Source organism: Abramis brama (genome assembly GCF_963993115.1).
Source record: "Abramis brama genome assembly, chromosome: 2".
Taxonomy (NCBI): domain Eukaryota; kingdom Metazoa; phylum Chordata; class Actinopteri; order Cypriniformes; family Leuciscidae; genus Abramis; species Abramis brama.
Genome location: NC_139964.1, coordinates 37,729,510 through 37,751,696, shown reverse-complemented (window position 1 = coordinate 37,751,696; position 22,187 = coordinate 37,729,510). Strand labels below are relative to the sequence as shown.

Genomic DNA, 22,187 nt, shown 5'->3' with positions numbered 1-22,187 from the left:
GCCTCAATTACAGTGAAGTCTTGGGCTCAGAAGTGGGCTGCAGTGTGCCATGAGAGGTCTCTCCCCTCAGAAAGGCAATTATTGTTCAAAATGAAAAAACGGATTCATATTCTGTTATGTTTTATGCATGACAAACCTGAGGCAGAAATGTAAAATACAAAGCCACAATTTTTATATTGCTTGCCTCACAGCAATTGTGTTTATCATAGATACATATTTATAAATGCGCACACAATGTTTTATGAGAGATTTTAAATGTGGACATCAGATTATGAATAATGTATTTGAGAATGAATCAACAGACATTTTGTTTCCTGATTTATAAGTAGGGCCATCATCAAGAATATAGCAAGGACTTTTGATGAGTGGGTCCTTTAAGGTCCTGTATCTACCCACTGGGCCCAGATAAAGGGGGGTGGCAGCCATAAAAATCTCGTCCCAGGACCCCCATTTAGCAACAACCTTGTTTATAAGTATAGTACATGAGGGTTCTGTAACACATTCGTGAATGGAAATGGCTTCATTAAAGTTTAAGCTTGAGAGTCATGGCCTCCAGGTGCCCATTGCTCAAGCTTCACCCCAGGGTTGTGGTGCAAGGTGGACATTCTTATCCTTTGCTTTCCCTGATGGGACGAATGGCTCAGCTCCATCTGTGCCAGCCACATAGCAGGCAGCAAACTACTGATATCTCAGCTATTCAGAGAACACCAGAGGCACATGTCCACACTGCTGGACTACAACAAGAGAACTATCTTCCTACCGAGCATATCCTACAAAGCCATGGGTATTGATATAATATGTTGACTGCAGCTGCACAGACATCAGCACTCCTATACTTGACATGTTGTCTAATTAAGAACCAAGGCCTCTCATACATGATTAATTTTATAGCAGGTCCTTGAACCCCCATGTACATTTCATAAAGGAGCTTGGAAAACATGTTTTGTGCCTATGCAGAGGACTTCAGCATTTCATAAGTCATTCCATTAGAAAATCACTTGGATTGATGAACTGGATCCCAGGTTAGTTCTACAAAACCAACAGAGACTCAATTGCAATTGGAAGTGTTCATTAGGAATTCCAACACATATTATTCTCTGTCCTGCTGTTGCTCACAGGTGATCTATTGGAACACTGCACATATCTTCTCTTCTGGCTCAGTACGTGTCTTCTGGCTGTTGAATGAATACACAAATGAAAGCACTAATGAAGAAAAATGCCCGGAAGAGCTGCAAGATTTATGTTGTACGTACACCTCACACCATTCTACATAGACAAATTACAATGGTCTGATTACTCTACCAGTTCCAACGCTTAATTATGTCTGATTATTCATTGAAATGTGAAGAAATTCTAAGTGATTAGTCAGTAACACTGGGGCATTTTAAAACCAATGATCTATACCAGAGGTCTTCAATCCTGCTCCTGGAGGGCCACTGTCCTGCAGAGTTTAGTTCCAACCTGCTTCAGCACACCTGCCTTTGAATATTCAAGCGATTCTGAAGAGCTTGATGAGCTGATTCAGGTGTGTTTGATTAGGGTTGGAACTAAACTTTGCAGGACAGTGGCCCTCCAGGAGCAGGATTGAAGACCTCTGATCTATACAGATTAACCATTTTTGCCTGCACAGTCAAATTGTCCATTTTTACATCCCTTATTAGCATACGAGTAAATAATGTCTCTATAATATGTCAGTGTACATAGTCATGGAACAGAAGAATGTGAACACAGGTAACGTCTCAACAGTTTATTGAATAACACCCAGGTAGATAAAGCTGGCAGATCTCTGGATAGCAGATCGTTAATAGTGAGACTGGCAAGATAGTGATGAGTCTTATCTGTTGTAGGTTGAGGTGAGAGGTGACCAGAGGACTGAAGGCTGGCAGACGAGACAGTCCGATCCGAAGGTGAGTTTCCGAATGTGGGTTTCCAAAGGTGGTTAGACCAGACAACTGTGATGTGGAGTTTGACTGCTTAAATGGAGTGGAGCTGATGAGGGTGAATGATGACAAGTATACTATGGATGATTGTGAAGTGTGTTCAGGGCTGCGTTCAGCCTTCGTTCAAGGCTACGTGTTTAATACTGCAAAATACGCTCAATGTTACAGTCACTGCCTTGCCGTCCAGAATAAAAGAGAACATCCCAATCTAGTTAAAGGAGAACTCCGGTCAATTTTAACATTGAGCTAATTTTTTTGTACATTTGGAGTGCTGTCAGTACAGAGAACAACGACAAAAATCAGTGTTGCCTACACCGTGTTATCCTCTTTTTAAAATTTGCACCCTGTTGACTTAAATTTTTATTTTATTTTTGTTACTGACTCATGTGGAAGGGGAGGCAGAACGTACTCGGTTACTTACTTATGTAACCTCGGTTCCCTGAGAGATAAGGGAACGAGTGCGTTGCAAACGCTATGGGAAAACTCCTTTTCTCGAGAAAAGAACGGCCATGGTGTGTAAAGCAGAAGCAGCCTGGCCAGCGGCGGAGTATGCACGATCCGCGAGTGCTTAAGACGTTCTGCACGGCTTAGATGGGTGCGCAGCCTTTGCTCTCCAAATGCCAGCAGGACACAAATGGGCGGCGACCGCTTCTTCCAGTGGCGGGAGCTTTTTCCTCAGCGCCGTCAACAGATAGAGCGTTAACTGTACGAACACACCGCCTCCGACTTGAGCTGCAAAGAAGCTCTGGCCGTCCTGTCGAGGACGCTTGTCAAAAAGTACGGGGAAGCTTGACGCTTGGCCGCTCTGAATAGTGAATGCGCGCGCGCGGCCGGGGCTCGCTCTCTCTCTCTCTCTGCTTGTAGAAGAGCGCGTGCGCGCTGAAAATTTCATATTTTGGTATGAACATAACGTTACACCCGCCAGTGTGGCGGATAGCCTTTTGAGATTTACTCGCCAAACAGAAAATCTACCCCGTGTGATCGTACGTGCGAAAGGGTTAAATTAATTGCAACAAAAATATAAAGGGCCACTTTTTTATAGAAATCATCTCGCGACCCCCACTTTGGGAACCACTTGATCTATATGACCTTATTATTTTTATTGTGAGTATTAGGCTTATCATTATTGCTGATCACTGTTGATATGCTATATTTTTACTATAAAACTCTCACGACAAACATGTCTTCTAATATCTTCAATTGTTGATTATATACCGAGCTGCAGTGGACATATTTGAACGACTTTACTTGGACCCATTGTGCGAGCTCTCTCTTTAATATCGCATGGTTTATATACATGTTGAATGAATGAATGAATGAATGAATGAATGAATACATTTATTTCGAGCAATATAATGACACATAACAAAGGCAATCAAGAAGCATTTTGATTCAATCTATACGACAAGATGAATTCACCTTACTTTAACATCATAAACAACATAATGTTGCTGCTGATTGGGCTGACATTTTTGACACACCCACCAAACAAGAGAAAACGTATCTCAAACCCCATTGAACACCGTTACAAGGTGTGAGCCAGGAGGGATTATGGGAAATGTAGTGCGGAGGTGACCGGTGATGGTGAAGTGACTGGGAATCGTGCTGACTGAAGATCGTGCTGAGGTGACTGGACTGGTGAATGAGGATTGTGACATATCAAGTCAAGTCAAGTCACCTTTATTTATATAGCGCATATACAAAGCAGCTTTACAGAGATAATAAGGAAAATAATGCAACAAAGTTTGTTCCCAGAAGAAAGTAGCATCAGAGTCCAGCTTAAGTAAGTTCAGTGATGTTTCATTTTTGTTGTAAAAAAGTTATTAATTTAGTTCATTTATAAATATAGCCACTCTGGAGAAAACTGTTATGTCATCATCCAGCTCAGTTCAGTTCTCATAGAATGGTGTCAATGCAGGCAGATCAATAATATTGTTGAATATTAAATTAAATGTCCCCAACTAAGCAAGCCAAAAGCCAATGGCGATAAAGGCGAAAAAAGGCAACAGTGGCAAGGAACCAAAACTATAGTGACAGAATGGAGAAAAAAAAAACTTTGGAGAAACCAGGCTCAGTCATATCATATCGTATCAGACATATCATAATTACAGATATAGATATAGATATAGATATATAGATATATAGATACATGAATAGATAGTTGTGGTCAGAATTAATGGCACCCCTGGTAAATATGATTTAAAAAAAAAATTTGCAACAATATCAAGCATCGCGTTAGTTCAGGCAGGCCACGTCAGCCATCATGACGTGGTCCAATCCAGTGTCGACATCTATCTCAGCGGCACACATAAATCTCACACTCCTTCAGCATTTCCCACATAGCTTGCTGCTCGCATCTAAACTCCCTCCTCCAGACCCAACTCCTCCTAACCAAACCTTCATCTTTCTGATCACTTGTTTTCTTTACAGTGTAATCTTGGCAAATTTTCTATTATGTATTGTATTTCACATGTAATTGCTAATTTCAACTCATGTAATTGAGAATTGTAATCATGCATACTGGTTCTGTTCTGTGCCCCATGGGGGGTTTGCCTTGCTGCTCTCCCGCTCTGTCCAGGTAGCTGCATGGACAGGCATGGGAGTTTTGCCCAGAACAGATCCATACCGCCAACACTAACTGTATGCTATATTATCACAATAAATCTATTTATCCATACTTGGCGAAGTGGTCCTGACTGAACTAACCTTTCATTGAAGTAAAATAATTGAAAGTGGGGTCACATAATGAAATTAATGTTTTTCTCCAAAACACGTTAGCCACAATTATTGGCACCCCTAGAATTTTTTATGAGTAAAATATCTCTGAAGTATATTCTCATTAATATTTACCTTTTTTTAGCACACCATGGTGACTAGGAACATGAAATTGACTTCTTGTTTCACAGGAGTTTAAAAAAGCCAAATTCACTTAATCATCCATCACAATGAGTAAAACCAAAGAATATAGTTCTGATGTGCTTCAAAAGATTGTATAAGAAGTATCACAAAATAGAAAGTGGCTGTAAGAAAATAGCTAAAGAATTGAAAATCCACATTTTGACCATCAGGGCAATAATTAAGAAGTTCCAATCAACTAAAGATGTTACGAATCTGCCAGGAAGAGGACGTGTGTCTATATTGTCTTAATGAAGAGGAAAGATTGAGTGGCCAAAGACTCTCCAAGGATCACAGATGGAGAATTGCAGAGATTAGTTGAGTCTTGGAGTCAGAAAGCCTAAAACAAAAACCAAACAACCCCTACATCACCACATGTTGTTTAGGAGGGTTTCAAGAAAAATCCTCCTCGCTCATCTAAAAACAAACTCCAGCATATTCAGTTGTCAGACACGACTGGATCTTCAAAGGGGTTCCCCAGCTGATTCAATATGGTCAGATGAAACTTAAAAAAAGCTTTTTGGCTGAAAAGCCACCAGATGGGTTTGGTGCAAACAGGGATAACAAGTACCCCATACCCACGGTTAAATATACCGCTGGATCTTTAATGTTGTGGGCCTATTTTTTTGCTGGAGGTCCTGGACTTCTTGTTCAGATACATGGTATCATGGATTCTAGCAAATACCAACAGATAAAAAATCAAAACCTGACGGCTTCTGCTAGAAATCTTATAATGGGCCGTGGTTGGATCTTCCATCAGGACAACGATCCAAAAACATCAAAATCAGCACAAAAATGTGTTACGGAGCACAAAATGAAGCTTCTGCCATGACCGTCCCAGTTCCCTGACCTGATGAGTGGAGTGAACTGAAGAGAAGAAGCACCAACATGGATCTGGGAATCTGAAGGATCTGGAGAGATTCTGTATGGAAGAATGGTCTCTGATCTCTTGTCAGGTGTTCTCCAAACTCATCAGGCATTATAGGAGAAGACTCAGATCTGTTATTTTGGCAAAAGGAGATTGCAATAAATATTTAATAAAAGGGTGGCAATATTTGTGGCCAACGTGTTTTGGAGAAAAACATTTATTTCATAATGTGATTTCCCCTGCACTTTCAATTCTTTTACTTCAATGAAAGGTTAGATTTTTGCACATTTTTTGAATGAAAGATCAAAAGGATAAACAATGCAGATTTATTTTTTACAGCCATTTTTGATCATATTTACCAGGGGTGCCATTGATTCTGACCACAACTGTATATCAACAGTATATTCTTTAAAATTCACCGATTCATCATATTTCATGCTTTAATTAAATAGACTTAAATGATCATGCACATGATTTTTTATTATTGTAGGGAATAGTTTCCCCAAAACTAAAAATTTGGTCAGTATTTAGCCAACCCACCCTCATGTTTTTCCAAACCTATATGATTTTCTTTCTTTTGTGATATAAAAAGAAGTAATATACTGTCACTGTGCCTATGCTCCTTTACAATATAACACAAGTGGAAAAGGGAGTTTTCAGAGGAAAAGGCATTGGGAAAGTGAGAGACAGTGCTGAGATGAATTCAAGGACTGTTTATAATGTGTTCTAATAAAAGTATAAAATGCCCCTGTGTTTGCATTATTCATCACACAGCAGTGAAAAATAAAAAGGAAAGAGATGAGAGGATGAGTATCTGACACTGTTAACATCACAGAGCAGGCTGGTTTTCTGGTTCTGACATATACATAAGGCATGTCCAAGAGAATCTCTCCTTTGAGCTGACAAATACTCATGGATTAAGTGCCAGCAGCAAAGTGTTTGCTTGTACACTTAAGAGATGTTAGAAACATGGTTGTAAGTCCCTCCACTAGACAACAGAGGGTGCTCTCAGTTGAATTCAAATGGCTCATTGCCATCCCACAGAGGTATACTGCATTTGTTTGTAAGTTTTAGCCCTAAATAAAGTACAGTAAATGAAAAAGTTAGAATTGTTTACAGCAGATTTACAGTAGATGAAGACTCAGTAGTCTAATAAAAGCTGCTTTATAATACATACTGGGCAGCCTCATAGGGCACCTATTATGCCCCTTTTCAGAAGATGTAAAATAAGACTCTGATGTCCCCAGAGTGTGTATGTGAAGTTTTAGCTCAAAATACCCAAAATATAATTTTTTACAGCATGTTTAAATTGTCAATTTTTGGGGCTGAGAAAAACGCACCGTTTTAGTATGTATCCCTTTAAATGCAAATGAGCTGCTGCTCCCGAGGGTGTAAGATCTGAATAAACACAGTAATAAGAAGTGCGCATTAAAGTTGTATCCATGAACTCTCTCTCTCCCTTTATTATCATTAACATACACAGCGAATGAAACAGAAACACTCGTTACAACTAACAGTAAACAAATATATACACAGCTTGTCAGGGGGTGCTTAAAGGGTTAGTTCACCCAAAAATGAAAATTATGTCATTAATGACTCACCCTCATGTCACTCCAAACCCGTAAGACCTCCGTTTCTCTTCTGAAGACATCTTAAGATATTTTAGATTTATTCCGAGAGCTTTCTGTCCCTCCATTGTAAGTCAATGGACGTGTCACTGTTCACGTCCATAAAGGTAATAAAGACATCATCAAAGTAGTCCATGTGACATCAGTGGATTATTTAGAATGTTTTGAAGCATCGAAAATACATTTTGGTCCAAAATTAACAAAAACTACAACTTTATTCAACATTGTATTCTCTTCCGGTCTGTTTTCCATCCGCGTTCACGAGTCCACATTGACGCTGCTGACGTAAGACACTGCTGACGTGTTATCTGGTGCGTCAATGTGGACTTGGATGGAAAACAGACCGGAAGAGAATACAATGTTGAATAAAGTCGTAGTTTTTGTTAATTTTGGACCAAAATGTATTTTCGATGCTTTAAAACATTCTAAATGACCCACTGATGTCACATGGACTACTTTGATGATGTCTTTATTACCTTTATGGACGTGAACAGTGACACGTCCATTGACTTACAATGGAGGGACAGAAAGCTCTCGGAATAAATCTAAAATATCTTAAGATGTCTTCAGAAGAGAAACGGAGGTCTTACGGGTTTGGAGTGACATGAGGGTGAGTCATTAATGACATAATTTTCATTTTTGGGTGAACTAACCCTTTAATAAACTGGTAAACTTTATATCCATAAAGCGATTCAGATGAACTGGAATAAAGTTCGCGCCCCCCCCTTTTCATTACTGCCGTGATTAGTAATGTTAGGCCTATCGCTCCGGAGACTGTAAGCTGGATCACAAACAGTTGGTACAGATCCATCCTCGAGTAACAACGAGAGTAAATGAAGACTGCTATGATCATTCTTACATCTTATAAGAAAACACCTCAATCGCTTAGGAGACATTATTGTCGCTACAGCTGCTCCGGGATATAGAAACAATGGCGTTGTGTGTACAGCTCACTTAGGTCGGGTCTACGCTAAAACTGCAGTGTCCATCAACAGTCGTGGGAGGGAGAACGGATTTATGGGGATTTAAAAAAACGCACTGGGTGGATTTTTATCATTATAGGGTGGTTGTGTACACACACTGCCAACACACAATTATGTTCAAAAACCATGTAAAAGTGAATTTTGCATAATAGGTGCCCTTTAAGATCACATGATCAGACGAATAAATCTCATAATCTGACACTTTCTGGTGACTGAATAAATTAATCATGGCTTGGCTTACCAAGAATAGAACATGTCTACATTGGCTCTGGTAAACAAAAATTATTGCTTTCGTTTTATGCGGCATCCACACCACTAGGTGTCGGAATAAGTACAAGTCTACTGCCATTTTAACCACACACACACACAAAAAAAACGCACATTCGAACATTTTTCATTATCGGAAATTCTTATTAAAATGTAGTAGTCAGTGATTTCATATGCAATTATTACGTTTATTGAGATCCGTTTAAGGAAAGGATGACCTGTACTGCAGTGAAAGTGATTTTTCTGCTCTTGCTCTTGTTGTCATAACTGCCATAAAATGACTGCTATAGAAGTGAAGGCTATTGTTACAAAGTGGGAAACCGTGCACCAAAGCAGAAAGTGACACGTTCACTCATGTTTATGGCCCTTACACAACGCAACATGCTGTTGTTTTTCTCCATGTCAGATATTACATGCAGGATTCAAGTGAAATGGCACTGCTCAAGAACATGTGTGGCCTCTGTTAGAGAACCATTGCTTTTAGTTTCAGTGCATGGGAAGTCAGGTGGTTTGACAAGCAAATGCACATTGTTGACATCTTTAATTTTCTAAAGTGCTCAGAGTGGCAGTATAACGTGTAAGTGCTGCTGCTACTACTGTTAATCCAGCATAGTTGTTACTGGGTAAATTTGGCCCGATATGGCAAATCACAGTTCAAGAGTCACAATTTTCTGTTCATGGAGTCATGGTGACAGTGAAAGCATTTTATCATGACAAATCACGTCTGTGGCGGGTGTCATGAAGTTTCAGGCTAAAAGGTTGATGTTAAGCTGCAGAAAATCTTTTACAGTTTAAACTGGGTCAAAATGACCCACAACAACACGGTTAACCACTCTGATAAAATAGGTGAGGCCTATTGACTTAATTAAGCTGACGGAACAGTATTTTCAAGTTACTGTACACCAGCATGAATTATGAGCCTCTTTAGACATTTATGATGGCTAACATTGCTCTGTGGGCTCAGTGGTCCTGATATGCATGTTTGTATATGCTAATAAATCTGCCATGTGTCCAAGCTAATCACACAGAAATGTAGATACTGTAGAGTGAGGGCACATTTGTGAATCTGCTGCAGTAGGCAATGTTCCATACCTTTTTCCTTCTCAGATTGGTGCAAAATTAGATTTCACACCTGTTAAATTGGGCACTGTGGAGTTTGGGAACTTGCATATGTAAGACCCTGCAGTTTAGACTTTTTCCTTCTATTACTTCATTACTTTTGCCTTCTATTCCAGTTGAAAGTCAATTGGTATGCATTACAGATTGTATTAGCAATGGGAGGGGACAGGGGGCAATTTCTGAGACATTCAATTTATGTTTTCGGGCGTATGTCTAATGCTGTATGGCCAAGTACAAATTGTGTGCAAATGTCATTAACAGAATAAACATTTAAAATGTTAAAAAGTGGCAAAGCTTAAGTATAGCCTATTCCTTGGTGAGAACATCACTGACACATTATTGTAAATGTAGCCTATATTTGATCTGAGACTTGAAAATCAAGTATGCAAAACCTTGGTCAGTCAATGCAAAAACCATAACCTTGCTTGTTTGAGGCAATGTGGATGACAATTTTCTATTTCATTCATACCACTTTGGCTAATTTGTAAGTTAAACAACACAATGTATGTCACATCTTAATATATTTAACGTTATTTTTCAAGACTAAAGGAACAGATTTTTTAATTCGATTTTTGTATTTAGCTTTTCTGTGTACGTCAGTCTTGAACAGACAAATAAAATGTCATCTACTGCAGACCATAGGTCACAAGAATTGGTTTTGTTTTAGAACTTTACTGCCAGCTACTGGCAAGCAATTGCACTGCAGTCTTTTTACAAAGAGACGTGAACAACAGATTTTAAAGTTAAGAATGCCATATCTCTTTCCCCTTGTTATTAATTTGAAATATCAATAGTAAGAAGAACGCTCAGACAAATGTCCCATATAATAGCTGAAACGGAATATCTGTTGCACAGATATTAAATTTGCAGTAAAATCTATATTGAACCTATAGAATTTTCTTCTGCATTCATGTGCACACATTTCAGCTCCACCTTAACATGCAAGGACTATCCTTGCACCCATGAGTTAATATTCATAATTGTAGTTAATGAATGATAATTAATAAAAATAGGTGTAATCCAGACATATATACATAAAGTGTAAGAATTAATAATAGCATAATAAAACCAAATATGTTTTGAATATTTGGCATAAGGAATTTTCTTTAGATAAGTACCTGCCAGAGAAGGTGCTCCCCCAGCTGATTCTTGGTTCCTGTCATCCTACCTAATTTTTCCATGCCATATTAGCCTTTTTCCTGTTGACTGGAGATATTGAGGCACTATTTACTGCTTTGAAGCAATCACTGAATATTACATTTAAAGAATTGCATATACTTTACAAATTAACCTTAAATTAATTACTAGCACCTTAGTCATAGGTCCGGTTCTGTGTTCGTCATTACGTTGTGCGTCAAGTTCAAGGGTTACTCTTTTGGTGTAAATTGATGCATATGGCCGTCTGCCGGAAGCTAGTTATTTTAGTCAATAAGGTTTTAAATATAGATATTTTTCTTACATGGAAGCATCGCTTCACTTCAGAGGCCTGTATTAACCCCCAGAGACGCGTGGAGCACTTTAATCATGAATGGATGTGCTTTGATGGACTTCCAAAGACATACGCCCATTCAATCCCATTATAAAGCTTTGAAGAGCCAGGACATTTTTTAATAAAACTCCGATTGTATTCGTCTGAAAGAAGAATTTCTTATACACCTATAGGATGGCTTCAGGGTGAGTAAATAATGGGCTAATTTTCATTTTTGGGTGAACTATCCCTTTAAGCCTTGTCAGTGAAACCGGGGGATAATGTACTAAATTGACTAACAATTTAGGTTGGGTTAAAATTTACTTGCCTGTTGTCAAGCTTGTTCTCAGACTTTGTTCCCTGTAAGGATGCTATAGGTCAGCATTTCCTTGTGTTGTTTTTAAAGAAATGCATTTAAAACTATGGGTTGTATTGAACTATAGATGCAAGATTAACAGGCTTTAAAAGGTCACTCACATGACCTCCAAATAAAGCAAATCTCAAACACACACGATAAACATTAACAATTAAAACAAGTACACAAGTGTCTTTATTTACGCAAGCAAGTTTGTTTCTACAGTTCGAAAAGAAAAAAGCCACTGTCAAGCTGTTGGCACATTTATGTACAAAACCAGTTAATGTTACTGCCTGCTACAAAGCATTCTCAGTGAAAGTACAAAAAACTAGTACAGTATGTGGATAAAGCTGAAAGCAATGTCAGGGTAATACTGGATACGCAACATCATAGCAAGTATAGGTTTAAGACATGGTTTGGAAAATCATCACGAACTTGAAAGGACAAAACTCAAACACTACAACCTAATAAGATATTTAGCTTAATATTGTTAGCGTAGCAACTGTAATACTGCACATTTAGAAAAAATATAGTTGACCCCAGCAAGACAGTCAGTCATAAGTGTAAAAATCAAAATAAAGGATTTTTTTTTTTTTTTTGAGTTAGTTAAAACTATTACCATTAGATGCATAACCATGCCACAAATAACAACTAGATTTACGTTTTTTTTTTTTTTTTTACCTACTACAAGTTTCTTTTGTGGTTTAAAAAAAAAGCTGCATGACTCTGCGCTGATTCCAAATGCACTTACACCAAAAAACTCACAATGGTCCATAAGTGCACAAAAACTAGCTTTTTTTTTGTTTTGTTTTTTGAGACACTGACAAAAGTACTTTACTGCAAAAGTAGGGCAACTGAAGTCGGTAAGACCGAGCCAAAACACTGAATTTGCCGTTATACATGCCTGTACACCCATATCTTTCTTATTTATTCAAAACATATTTGAACGTTACCTTGTTTATTCAGCCTTCCACAGTGTTTGGCAGAGTCATTGCAATCAACTTTTCCATTTAGATTTATCCTTCTCTGATATGAACGACAATCTCAAGAATATCACCTACTGTAACACTGACTGGCGAGATGTGTTTTAGAAATTGACATGAAATGTGTTCACACTTAAAGAGATATATACAGTTCAGAGGAATGACCAAAAAACTGTTTTCATTTGATTACTTGCATTTAAAAGTTAAAGCTAAAACTAAGCAATGAAACACCTGAAAATGTTATTCGCATGTGAGAGTATGGCTTGCAATGAATGAAAGAAAACAAATATCCATAGAGTCTCCCAAGGCAAATCCTACATGACCGCTCTAGCTGATTTGACACGTTGTTTCACGGTCCTTCTTTCCCAATCAGCAGCCATCTTTGTCAAAGCTTAACAAGCATTTACTAAGCACCAGTGTCACACCTTCCATTAATACTGCGCACAGCTAGCATATACAGTTAGGCCAAGCTACAATATAGCAGTAAAAGTCACTTTAAGGTACTTTTTGAAATCCCTGGCACTCCAAAACTGAATTTGTTGGAAAAAGAATCTGTACATTTTTTTATGCTGTTGCTGCTGTAAGTGTGGCAGCTTGAGCGATTTAACCTGTAAATCATAAGTTACAAGTTTGGTCACATTTTGGTTTTTAAAAAGTCGGTGAATCTAAATCATGACTAGCCATTTATAGGGTGAGCTTGAAGACCGTAAATCAACGGTGTGTAATACAAAAATGTGAAAAGTTACAAGCACACTTTGGCTAAACCCAAAACCCCTAACAAGACCCAATGAGACATAAAAGTATGTGGTACAAAAGAGAAGTCACTCAGCTTGGTGTGTTCATCAGGATGTGCTCTCAAACACGTCAAAAGAAAAGGGAGGTAGAGGAGAAATGAAAGGACAAAGAAAATAAATCTATATCCTGGGTAGTCAGAGACGTTGCCATTGAGACGATAAGCACGCCCTTAGACCAACATTCTGGGTCACACCCGTACATAGCAAGTGTTACAGTTATTTGCCTCCCCAATCCCATCACACTCCTCTCCCCTGGAAACCATGGAAATTAGACTTAGTTAAGTTTAGTTTATATATGTGTCTTCAGGGAAGGGAACGTCATGCTTGTGTATGTGTGTGTGTGTATACATATTTATATGTGTGCGCATGACCGCGTGCTTTATGTGTATGCATTCAAACGCTCTTTAGAGCGAGTAGAGTGGATATCATGAAGCTCCTGCTCCTCCTTGGACTTGATATCCTCGTATTTCTGCATCCGGCAGGCGTCCTTCACGTAAGCCCAATTAGCCGACAGCACCATCAGGTAATGCACCTACAGCAACACAGTGGTTAGAGGGGAGGGTTAGTGTTAGTGCTGATGACCATTCCGTACACCCCCCCCAAAAAAGGTCAAAGAATTACTCTGGAGAAGACAGGGATGGTGTTTAGTGCCCCAATTTAGACTGGAGATCAACCAGATCAGTTATTTCCCATGTCAGGCAAAGCGGCAACCAGTTCCAGCTGAATATAAGCCAAGTTAGTTTGTTTGCTTACACATGTTATCACTTGTAACTGTTGGGTTAACTTGGGGCTACGCAGCTGGTTATGGTGGGGAGGTGGGAGGAGGACAGGAACTGAAACGATTTTGCAAAATGGAAGGGCCAGGGTGTCATTTTAATCAAGCCAATTATGGGACGTCATTATGAAAGTCACTGCCGTAGGCGATGGTGGTGGGGCCTTTGGTGGACAGAGAGTGCGTCGGGAGGTGGGAAGGGACACCCCAGACCAGAGCTGGCTTCAGAAACGCGTGCAGTACCTCCCCGTGTTCTTAGACGTCAGAATGACATTGTTACGGATGAGGACAGACACTGCCACCACCTGTGACAGTAGCCAGATCATTAAAAAAGAGAAATGAAGAAAGTTACTCCTTTTCACCCTCATGTCATTCCAAACCTGTATGATATTCTTTCTTCTGTGGAAAAGAAGAGATGTTTAATTTACACTGAAAGTACAGTGAAAGTGAATGGTGAGCAAGGGCTGTCAAGTTATATCTTCTGAAGCCATATGTCATTAGCCCCTTTCACACAGAGATTCCGGAAAATGCACTGATAATGTGTCCCGGGATTGTTTGATTTTGGTTCATTCACTCAGCCAGAGATTTTCTTGAATCTGTGCATGCGTTCACACACATCCCATTAAGACACATGACACACCCCTTACGGCATTGGTCCTGCCTTTGGTTCACACAGGAACTGATCCCAGTACTACTAGGCTTGTGTTCATACAGAAGGCACTCTAGCAATTCTATGGCAATTTTCTGGGATCAACGCTCTGTGTGAAAGGGTTGAGTGATAATCTTGAGTCCTGCGGCACTCAAATCTTGAGCCTTTCACAAGAATTCACATTCTTGTATATTCAAATATGCACATCAGTGATGGCAAACATCATTGGTTCTTGTGTCTTGTAACCAATTTTGAATATGTGCATTTGTAAAGTGAGTTAAATGAGTTAAACCTCATGAGATTTGAGCGCTACGTCAGAGGAAAAAGACATATGATGCCTTTTAGGGTGCATTTTTGTCAATTTGCAAGCCTTTAGTCACCATTTACCTTCATTGTATGGAAGAAAAATGCTGCCAAACATCTCAGATGTGGGAAAAAAAATGGGAACAGAGTGAATAAATGATGCCATCAGGATGTTCCAAACTGAACTATCCCTTTAAATGTGGATGGTTTTGAAAATTGTGGTATAATTAATGCATTTTCAGAACAAAAATGGCTCCTGCAGTTGCGTTGCAATGCCACAAATGCAATGCCACTCCGAATATAATTTAGCTGAAGTTCCTCCATACACCAATGGGTGGCATCATTGCTGCACAAATCAGCAAGCTGCGAGTATGCAGCAATATTCTCTGAAAGGTATGATGTAATTATATAATCAAAAGAGCACAAATTATGATCCAATTCTGTAGACTCTTTGTTTCTAAGTACTTAATGTCCAAGCTGTTTTCTCATTTGCAAACCATGTGGAATGCAATTAACTCATATAAATGAGGCCAGACTGTTGCCTTTCCAGAAAACAAATGCATTGTGCTTTTCGGATAAGCTTAGGCAGAAGACAAAAGCACAGTACTTGGCAAAAAACTAAGGTAGAGACAGTGTATTGACAGTCTGCCTCAAATGAATTTGATGCTATTCTATTTACCTTCTACATAAGCCCTTATATTATTAACTAATGAAAATGGCTTTCTAAGGTTCAAACCAATGGGCAGAAAATGGTGTCTCACAATCACTTATCGCTGTTCCAAACAAGCTTCTCTCCTTCCTTCCCTCTCCTCTTCTGTTTCCATGGCAACAACACCTCCTGCATTTTCAATGATGAGCGTTTCTCTCCCTCTCTTTCTGTCTCCTTCTCTCTTTGCTCACTCACTATTTTACAAGAGGCCTTGAATGTCTATTGCATTTTAGACAGACCCACACATTCTTTCATGATTCTAAACAAGTGCCTGGTTTCTATAACATACTTGCTTAGATTTCATATTACCCGTCTCGCAGGTGTCATTGGAGTCAACGAATTAATGAAACTCATGAATCAATCTATATTGAATTTTATTGCCCCTGAAAGGAAATGCAGATTTAATGGGAATTTATATAATGCAGAAACGGAGTAACAAAGATAAAAAAGCTAGCGAGAAAGAAAGCAGTGGAAAAGCTCACCATGGCAATAACGGCTGCTCCAGCCCCCGCAAGTGCACAGACGAACAAGTGGAACGTCAGATCCAGCTGAAGAAAGAGACAAAAAAAGACTCTGAAGAGGAGAAAACGTGGATGGTTTTCTGAACAATTACCATGAACACTGTAAAAAATCATTTTTCGAAGTTGTAAATAAAACAAAGTTTATTGGAATGCATTTTACAGGAAAATACTATTTCAGTCTTTCTGTCAAAATGTAATGTTTAATTCAATGTGTTACTTGCCGTTTCTTTAACTGTAATTAACTGTAAAAAAAAAATGTCTACACCAGCAAAGTGCAGATAAATCTAGAACTCTAAAACAATTAAAAATGATAACCTCAATCTATCGTGACATCTTTACTATGCACATTCATTTTATTTTCAACTTCATTTTTTCCAGAGCAGCACGTCAACACTGACCTTTAAACAGATCTGATAAATGCCTGTAATCTCTAATAATATTGTGAAAACATGACATCCACTCCCATATAACTTGTGGCACAGTCCATAAAAGGAGCTGCGCAATCTTGCTAATAAATTTTAATATTATTTAACAATTATATATTTATATGGAGGAATCCCCGCTGCGTGTCTTCAGACTTAAAAGCAGGTTTACAATTTATTAATATTCTCTCTCTCTCACTGCCCACCCTTCTTTTATGCCATAGGTCACTGACTGTAATGGCGGACTGAATTTATATGAAGATGAAGGCCATCAGTCAGGATAAAGAACTGCCAACTGACCTCATTAGATTCACACATCTTGATGAAGTTCTCAGAAGCAGTGCACAGTTTTTTCTCCTCACCAATGGACACAATTCCTGCAATTCAAATTAAGTGAGTTGTGTTAACATCAGACTATTAGGGAGTTGATATGTGCTTCTTAAAAATGATTTGATGATTAGATTTGGCTAAATTGTGCTAAGTCATGGTTAGGTCATTTTTAACTTTTCCATAATTGGTTTCATTATGTCATGAACGTGTAGGTGAATGTGATTTCACCAAGTATAACATGTTACTGGATCAACATCTTTGTTAATCCTGGAACAACATTCCAATCAACCAATCATAATTGAGGGACAAGTTTAGGCTTATGTCAAGTTTAGGCTTACAAACCAGGGTCAGGTGCTTCTACATTGGTGTAATTCACCAATCATTTTCCTCTGATTTTAGGTATAAGTTATGGATAGGGTTAGGTTTAAGGTAAGGATAGCATCAGGACTAAATTTTCAGACTGGAATGTCGTTGCAGGAACATGTCTTGGCAAAATTATGATGACACCACAGCTAATCATGGGATACACCACAGCTATAGTGGTGATTTAACTAGAAAATAACTGTTGTTGATGTTGCAATCCTGTTAATGAATGGCTGTATTACAATTAAATGTTATAATGGTGCTCCCAGCAGTATTGGTACACAATGGATTTCTGTAATGTGTAAAAAGAGTGTTTAATGATATCATAATACTGTTTTTATATACATTCTGTTGTTTAGCAGTTATTTTCCAATATTCTCTGCCCTTGGAAGTCTGGATAATGCATGTAGCCTGACACATTCTGTAGCTTCTGCACTAAAACATAAATAAACTGCAACACAAAAACATAAACCTGATTGATAAAGGTTGTTTGAAGTCATCTCAGACAGTTACAGTCCTACAGCCAGCTAGACTTGGCATTCACTGCTAACTTATTCACATATAATGATCCAGAAGCACTTGAATGTGACTAGAACATATCAGCAATCCATAGATCCATATTTTATTTCGCTGGCTAAGTATTTAGTTGACACCACCATATTACAGGAAATTACAGGAAACATGTCTCATCTAATAGTGTTGAAATGAGCTACGCACCAAACTGACGCAGGTCGAAGCAAAGATTAGTATTGTACACCACAGTGTTGTTCTGACAGGTGTTCCAGATGTTGAAATACATGAAGACTGGCAGAGAGGTGAAGGCTGTAACTCCCAGCCAAGCCAACATGAAGATATAAGTAAGCATGATGAACTGAAGAAGAAAGAAAGAGATATGCTCCTTGATTACACCATTTTCACACCATATTTGTAACTCATAAAATTAGGGATGCATTAAATAGCGGTGACCTTATGAGTCATCTGAAAGTTTTCTGTTATTCGAATCAGATTTATATCAGATTTCTTTTTTCTAATTCAGTAACAACCCTTCTTTTCTATTATACAATAATATGCTTTGATGCCTCATTTAACTTGAAGCATGTGCTTTCTTTTAGTGTGAAAGTTTTTTTTTTTTTTTTTTTAATAAGCAAAACGTATAATTTAGAAACTCACAGTTTCAAGATCAATGTTTTGCTCATCATACATTACAGTAGTTATTTGGGTGGTTGATCTTACCCAAGCACTGACACAGCGCCCGCAGGTGGTGATCTTAAAGTCCCCATAAAGGTCCCGGATGGCCCCAGTGGTGAAAAATCCCTCCACCATCAGTAGAATACCATAGACGAAAAAGGCTGCTGCCACTCCATAGATCACATACTTAAAGATGTCAATCCTGAGGAATCAAAACGATAAATAATTAGTGACTTTTAATGAAAAGAGTGTCAGTGCTTATCTAGCATACAACAGTAATTCAATGACAATAGAGGGCACAATGGTGGCAGAGTACGTCTGTATACATTAAACTCAATTAAAAACAAACATATAACTGTCTGATTTACTTATTCCAAACCCTTACTCAGAAAAAATCAAATAAAATGGCTGAAGAAATGCCGCTCCACACCCTTATTCCTTCCTCCACCCACTCCTTTCCCTTGTTCTCTCCTTCCATCCTGCTCTCCTTCCCACCAGTGGAGTTCCGGTGAGCAGGTGTGCTCGGTTGATCTAGTGTGATTTCAGAACGCCTAATTCTCTGACTGGGACAGATGCCAAAACCTAACATGGTAGCTCAGAAAAATCAGGCTTGGCAAAAGTTTGTGCGTGTGTCACTGTTCTTTAGAAATATGAGTGTGGGAAAACAAGCTATTTTCTTTACTCGCTCTAGATTTCATTATTCTGTATTGTCGCTTGTTGAACAAAATTGAATAAGGTGTATCAACACGTCTGTTTTTTTAATGGTAGAGTTAACCAATAAACCACAAATAGACAATGAATGAAGTCAGCACAACCTGATTTCACCAAGTACAACATGTTCCTGGATCAACATCTTTGTTGATCCTGGAACAACATTCCAATCAGCCAATCAGATTTGAGGGACAAGTTTAGAGTTTATGTCAAGTTTAGGCTTACAACCATGATTATGTGCTTCTACATCAGTGTTATTCACATATAATTTGCCTCTGATTTTAGGGATAATTTATGGGTAGGGTTAGGTCAAGGGGTAGGGATATGGTTAGGACAAAATTTTCAGACCAGAATGTTGTTCTAGGATCAACAAAATATGTTGCATATATGTTGTCGAATATGTACACGTCGAACTCGGCAAAATCAGGACATGCATGAAGTAATATGTCATATGAAGTAAAATGTTAATTCATGAGCAAAAATGTCAGTTACCACTACATTATTGAGGAGCACTGGTGAAAGAAACTGAACTGAATTCATGTGCATTTGAAAAGTAGGGTGCAACTAAAAAATATCACAGAAATTGGGCTCAACAGGCATCAATGTTCTTTTTTATTATGACTTTGGTACTGTGGCACTCACATGGTGAAGACGTCCAGGGCATCAAGAGGCGACCGGACAACATCAAAGTAGGTCTGGAGGATGGTGACGGTCCCAGAGAGAGCCTCATGACCACAGCCACAGAAGAGCGCCACCCCGGCATACAGCAGGATGGTCGCGATCAGAGAGGCGTAGGGTATCCCACTCAGACATTTGAGGCAGCATTCAGAACACCCTGGGAACAAGAGGGAATGTCAGTCCATAACTGCTATAAGAGCAGTAGTGTATGACAACCAATAGCGATGCTTTGCCACCCATATAGGGCAATGCTGTTGATAAATATGTAGAAGTGCAAGATAAATTAGAATCAAGTACAGGGAATGTGTCAAAAATGTATTCAACAAGGTATCTTGTTGAGTGAAAGTATTTAAATGTACACTGTAAAAATCATATGATCAATAAGTTATGACAACATATGTTTTTACATTGCTTTAACTCATCAAAATGTTAACTCATTTTTTAAGTCAGTTTAATGTAATTTAAGTTGAAATGACTTTAATATTTAATACAGTGTAAAAAGTCATTTTAATTATTTTTTTTTTTTTATAAATCAAGAGACTATTGTTTTTAAAGAAATGAATACATTAAAACAAGGATGCCTTAAATTGATCAAAAGTGACAGCAAAGACTTTTATGGAAAAGAAAATAATTTCAAATAAATGCTGTTCTTTTGAACTTTCTATTCATCCAAAAAAAAAGTATTACTGTGTTTCTACAAAAATATTACATTATTATATTTTAATTCAGCTTTTCCATCACAGATAAACAATACATTTTAAATATCATAACATAACAGAAAACAATTATTTTAAATTATAATAACATTTCACAATATTATTGGTTTTACTGTATTTTTAAATGCAAACTTGGTGAGCATAAGAGACTCATTTCAAAAAACATTTTTAAAAAATCTTAACGCCCCTAATCATTATATAACTGAAATAGCTTGAATGTCAGTTAAAAAGCATAAGTCCTTCAGGGTTATAAACGGCAAAGACTACATCAATTCAAAGCAGGACGGTTTATGTACAACAAATGAAAATGATAAATTAGAGTCCCATTGGTCCATTACCCATCTCAGAGGGGTAACAGTTTCACCAGATGAAAGTGCAAAGCAAATTCTATTTTCACAGTCAAAGAGAACATCCATTCCCACACGTCACAGGGCAGGAAGTCTACTGTCACTCTCTAACCAATCATAACGGCCACAATTGAAAGATTCATGGACACAATTCAACAGCACGCAACCACTATTGATTGAAATATTGCAAGTCGAGAATGGACCAGTGGCGGCTATTCCACAGCGCGACACAGCAATGAATTAAGGGGTCATCTTAAACAAAACCCACCAGTACAGGAAAGCATAGTAGATCAGGTCTTAAGAGGATGTTCACTATCATGTACAGTTTACCTTAGAAGAAAAATAAGAGTCCTTATTGTTGAACTCAGTAAGTCAAGCAGGCTAAATATTTCACAGCACAACCTCTTAAGCCCTGAAGCTGAATGCTCACGGTTTTTGAGCTTACATCCCATCTTCTCACTGAGCGCCTTGTAGCCAAGCAGCTATTGGTGCAATAGCATTGTGTCTGCATTCTCCTCACTCCTTGTAGCTGTGCTCCAGAACCTGCCGTTTACAGGAGTGTGGAGAATGTGTTTTTTGCAGCAGTGACCCAGCTGTTACAGGGGAAACAGACTTGCACCTCCATTACACCTTGAGAAGAGCCTGCAGCTCTGAACACAGTATAAATGCTCTGGAGAGCAGGCAAGCATTACTGCATCAAAACATTCTTTATGTAATCCTGTAAACTGACCTGAGTTATGCACAGATTAAGAAAATATAACAATGTGTATGTATTAATCACAGCATGCATTAGTAGAGTATACTGGAATTTCAATCAGTGCTCAAACTTTTCGTATGTGTTGATTCTTGTATAGTATGACTTTTGTTTTCTGTTTAAACATGAATTCAATCAAATCAAAAGAATTAAAATAAATAAAATGTTTACTTCTATGTAAAACGCTATTATTGCAGAGAAAAGTGCTATATAAATGTAACAAATCATTATTATTATTACTGTTATTAATTATTAAATGTTAAGAACAATAAAGTCTGCAGTCTGTGAATAGATCAGTAAGATTTTTTCAACATTGATAATAATAATAATAATAATAATAATAAAAAATCTGCATATCCGAATGATTTCTGAAGGACACTAAAGACTCATAAAGACACTAAAGACTCCCGTCATCACGGGAATA

The 22,187-nt window shown here is 38.2% G+C and overlaps 1 protein-coding gene across 2 annotated transcripts in view; it reads right to left on the bottom strand.

Annotated features, from left to right (window-relative positions):
- Positions 1-11,700: 11,700 nt before the first annotated feature.
- Positions 11,701-22,187, bottom strand: part of gpm6ab (glycoprotein M6Ab) — a 64,614-nt gene continuing 54,127 nt past the window's right edge. For both annotated transcript variants that reach the window (XM_084099468.1, XM_084099467.1), the window contains exons 2-7: positions 19,911-20,103; positions 18,603-18,759; positions 18,087-18,240; positions 16,977-17,053; positions 16,216-16,281; positions 11,701-13,832 (exon numbers count right to left, since the gene is read on the bottom strand). In XM_084099468.1, the coding sequence (XP_083955594.1) occupies positions 13,680-13,832; positions 16,216-16,281; positions 16,977-17,053; positions 18,087-18,240; positions 18,603-18,759; positions 19,911-20,103 (800 nt within the window). In that variant the 3' untranslated portion in view covers positions 11,701-13,679. The remainder of the gene's footprint in view (positions 13,833-16,215; positions 16,282-16,976; positions 17,054-18,086; positions 18,241-18,602; positions 18,760-19,910; positions 20,104-22,187) is intronic.